Raw genomic sequence first — 3,875 nt, 5'->3', positions numbered from 1 at the left:
AGTCTCATGGTCTCTCCTGCCCGGGCTGGCTTTGAACCGCGATCCTCAGATCTCAGCCTCCTGAGTAGCTAGGATTACAGGCGTGAGCCACCAGCGCCCAGCTCAAGACATCTTTATAAATGAACTTATGCATAAAATCTACTTCAACTAGACTGGAACTTTCTGACTCATATTAGACTAAAGTTGGCATATACTAAAGTTGAACTATTAAATATACTGCTAGCTACAGCTGCACTTTTATTCCATCATGTCAATCAAAAATCTAAATATATGCTTGAAAAGAATAAGCTCTCCTCAAAAAAGACAGACTGTAATGTGTTATTAATTTTTGGAACCATCCCCACTAGTGTACAGTAAACAAATGTATTAGACAAATCCTTTGAAATCTTTTGCAATTTTCATTAAAAAGGCAACGTTGACTAAAGGTTCCTTTCTTTGTATGTTATAAAAGGAAATTATAGTAATTTATGTTGGAAAATACTGTGACCCATGAGAGTGATCACACACAAAATGTAAAAATAAAAATACAAAAGGAAAAATAGACAACTTGGTTTTCATTTACTTGCTACTCAGCACACTAAACCAGCAGAAAACAATACTAATTTTAAGAATTAAATATGCAGCCAAGTATGGTGGTACATGTCTGTAATCTCAGCATGTGGGCACTGAGGCAGGAGCATCTCTAGGTATAGCCTGGGTTTAACAGCAAAATCCTTTTATTCCCACTCCTCTTCCTCCTTCCCCACCCCCCAAAAACCAAATATACATCTTCCATTGTAGGAAAAAGGCTCTGGGTCTACACACACAAACACCTATATATACATACATATACATATAATGTATATGCAGAGATCCTTGCAAGCAAGCACTTTATCACTGAGATATATACCCAGCCAGACAGGGTATATTTTAAATTTACTTTCAGGATACATAAAATATCAAAGTGAACCATTTGATCTTTTGTCCATATTGACAATAAAATATAGATAAGGTCAATATGAGTAGATGTGCTCTCCATTTAACAATAACTGCAAAAGTCAGAATATTATTACTATTATTATTATTGGTCTTGGGGCTTGAACTCAGGGTCTGGGGGCACTGTCCCTAAGTTCTTTTGTTCAAGGCTAGTGCTCTACCAGTTTGAGACAAGGTGCTACTTCTGGTTTTCTGGTGGTTAACTGGAGGTCAGAGTCTCATGGCCTTCCCTGCCCAGGCTGGCTTCAGAACTCAAAACCTCTGATCTTAGCCTCCTGAGCAGCTAGCATTACGGCATGAGGCACCAGCACCAGGCTCAAAGTCAGATTATTAAAAAGTAATAAAAATACCAGGAACCAGTGGCTCACGACAACACCCAGGCCCTGAGTTCAAGATCCTGGAGCAGTGTGCACACACACACAATAAAACTGATAGAGAAGGGTGTAAGGCCCCAAATTTGATTCCTCCATCCATCTCTATCATAAAAATGATAGAGAACTATTTATAAATGTGATTAAATTTGATGGATTCTTTTTTAACTTCAAAAGGAATAAAACTGTGATTTTAATTAAGATTATTACGAAAAAGTTATCACATCAAATTGAAGGCAACTTTAAAAAAAAATCATTGTGACTAGTAATTATCCCTCACCAAAACCACATCAGAATAGTATCCCAAATTCATATTACTGAACTCATTCCTTTCCAAAATAAGAAGAAATGCACTCTTCAGAAGTACTTTTCAATAGCTTAAGTGTGTGAATATATATGTAAATATATACACATTCACACACATATTATACAATACATATGCACATACACACACACACCCAAATTGGAATGGCTGCAGGAAAGGGAAAAGTTCCATTTTAAAAAATCCTCTTTTGAGCAGCTGTGGCAGTAGTATTCTTCTGTAATCCCTGCAATCTTGAACTGAGGTAGGAGGATTGAGTTTGAAAGCAGAGTGGGCTACATAGTGAGACCCTGTACCATAAAGAAAAAACTCACATAAGCTTTCAACCCAAGCTTTTAAGTCTTATCTCCAAAGATCAAAACAAAAAATTTTTACTTTTTTTTTTCCAGTCCTGGGGCTTGAACTCACGGCCTAAACTTATCCTTGAGCCTCTTTGTGCTCACGACTGAAGCTCTACCACTTGAACCATAGTTTATTGGAGATAAGAAGCTCACGAATTTTCTGCCTGGGCTGGCTTTGAACCCTGATCCTTAGTTCTTAGCCTCCCAAATAGTAATCTTACCTAGGATTACAGATATGAGTCACCGGTGCCAGACTAGTTTTTACTTGTCTTAAAAAAAAAAAAGTAAAGAAAATGTGGAACATTCACCTTTTTCTTAAGACAAGAGAAGGAGGACTTTGGTAACCTGTTGATGAAGGTTCTCTGATCAAATCATATTTTAGGCAGAAAATAGACTCCCTTTATTCAACAGCAATAAGAGTTATACTGAACTCAAACGTTAAGCCTCTCTCCCACCCACTTGCTGGGGTTGGAATCCAGAATCTTGTAGGCTAATCTAGCACTCTCCAATTGAGCTACAAACAATCCCTGCCCCAGAATTTTTTTGTGTTCAAAAAGTGAAGTTTTTCCTTAAAACTGGTGAAAAAGTCAGGTGAGGAAGGGATGCTCTGACTCCATTCATGCTTGAAGTTCAGTCTAAATTTTAACTACAACGGGAAAACATTCTCATGTTCCACTTTGTAAGCAGGCAATTCTGGTGGCTTTTAAGATCTGGTTGTAAACAGTATTTTTTTTTTATGTTTGGGTTGCCCTGCATTCGCTGAATGAAAGGTGCGAAGAATGACACCAGTAGTTGTGATCTCCCTGTCCCTGTGGCTTCCTCATTAACAGAACTCAACAGTTAAAAGGAATGAAGGTTTTTGACAGGCGACGGACCATCTTCACCAAAACCCACCCAAGCCACTTACCTTGTATGACATGCTCTGGGGAGATGGTTTTCTTCTCCGATTTATTGCAGATCTCGTTGGCTTCGGAAGATATAAGGTGAATAAATTCAGTGCAGCAGTTCACCACCAGCTCGCGGGCATCGTTGGCCACACGGACATTGGGGAGAGTCTCTTTGATCATTTTATTTATAGCAGCTCTGGGGATAGTAAGATCGTCATCGTTGCCAGAGGAGGAGGCCATCGTATCTTCCTGTCTGGTCGAGCCCAGACTTGAGACGCCCCCCTTCCCCCCGCCTCCGGTCCACTCCTCGGCCCGGACTTCTGCCCCGGCTGCCCAGAGAGCGATCCCGGGAAGGCCCCCGCTCGGAGGAGAGGGTGCCGAGACCAGGAAGGAGGCTCGGAGTGGTGGACAAGGCGGGGAGCACCCGACCGTGGGCGAGTTCCGAGAGGCCGAGGCGGAGGCGGGGGACCCCCGGTCGGGGGCGGGAAGCGCGGCGCTCGGAAAGCGGAGCGGCTACGAGGGGTCGTCCAAGCGGACCTCAACCGTGCCGGGGACAGAGGCAAGGTCCGGGGCTCCCGGCCTGGCCGCGGTACCGGGGGGACACCCAGTGGGCTCGGCTCTACAGAACCGGCGTCGCCGCCGCCGCCGCCAGCAGCCGTTGCCGCCGCCGCCGCCGCCAAACCATCCTCTAGACACCCGCGCCGCCGCCTCACAACATGTCGGCCGCGGCCGTCGCTAGAACCCCGGCGGCCGCGTGGGGACGAATACGGACCGAGCCAAGCCCGGAGGAACCGTAGTGTGGGTCGCTGCGGCCGTTTAGCCGAACGCACGTCGTGAAAGGCGAAGCAGCAGCAACGGCGGCCTCTCCGGAGACCGGAGAGGACAGGTTTGCTGGAAGCCGCTCCCGACACGCTTTGCGCCACCGGAAGTCTCGTCCCCTCCCTCCCGGACTGATTTCCGGGTGTGGCGGCGGCTCTGC

The 3,875-nt window shown here is 45.0% G+C and overlaps 1 protein-coding gene across 1 annotated transcript in view; it reads right to left on the bottom strand.

Moving 5' to 3' along the window:
• Dr1 (down-regulator of transcription 1, TBP-binding (negative cofactor 2)) overlaps positions 1 to 3,809 on the bottom strand; it is a 24,920-nt gene extending 21,111 nt beyond the window's left edge. The window contains exon 1 of the mRNA XM_013018332.1: positions 2,917 to 3,809. Coding sequence (XP_012873786.1) covers positions 2,917 to 3,136 — 220 coding nt within the window. The 5' untranslated portion in view covers positions 3,137 to 3,809. The remainder of the gene's footprint in view (positions 1 to 2,916) is intronic.
• Positions 3,810 to 3,875: the final 66 nt, after the last annotated feature.

This window comes from Dipodomys ordii, unplaced genomic scaffold (genome assembly GCF_000151885.1).
Source record: "Dipodomys ordii isolate 6190 unplaced genomic scaffold, Dord_2.0 Scaffold39, whole genome shotgun sequence".
Taxonomy (NCBI): domain Eukaryota; kingdom Metazoa; phylum Chordata; class Mammalia; order Rodentia; family Heteromyidae; genus Dipodomys; species Dipodomys ordii.
This window is presented reverse-complemented; position numbering and strand designations above follow the sequence as displayed.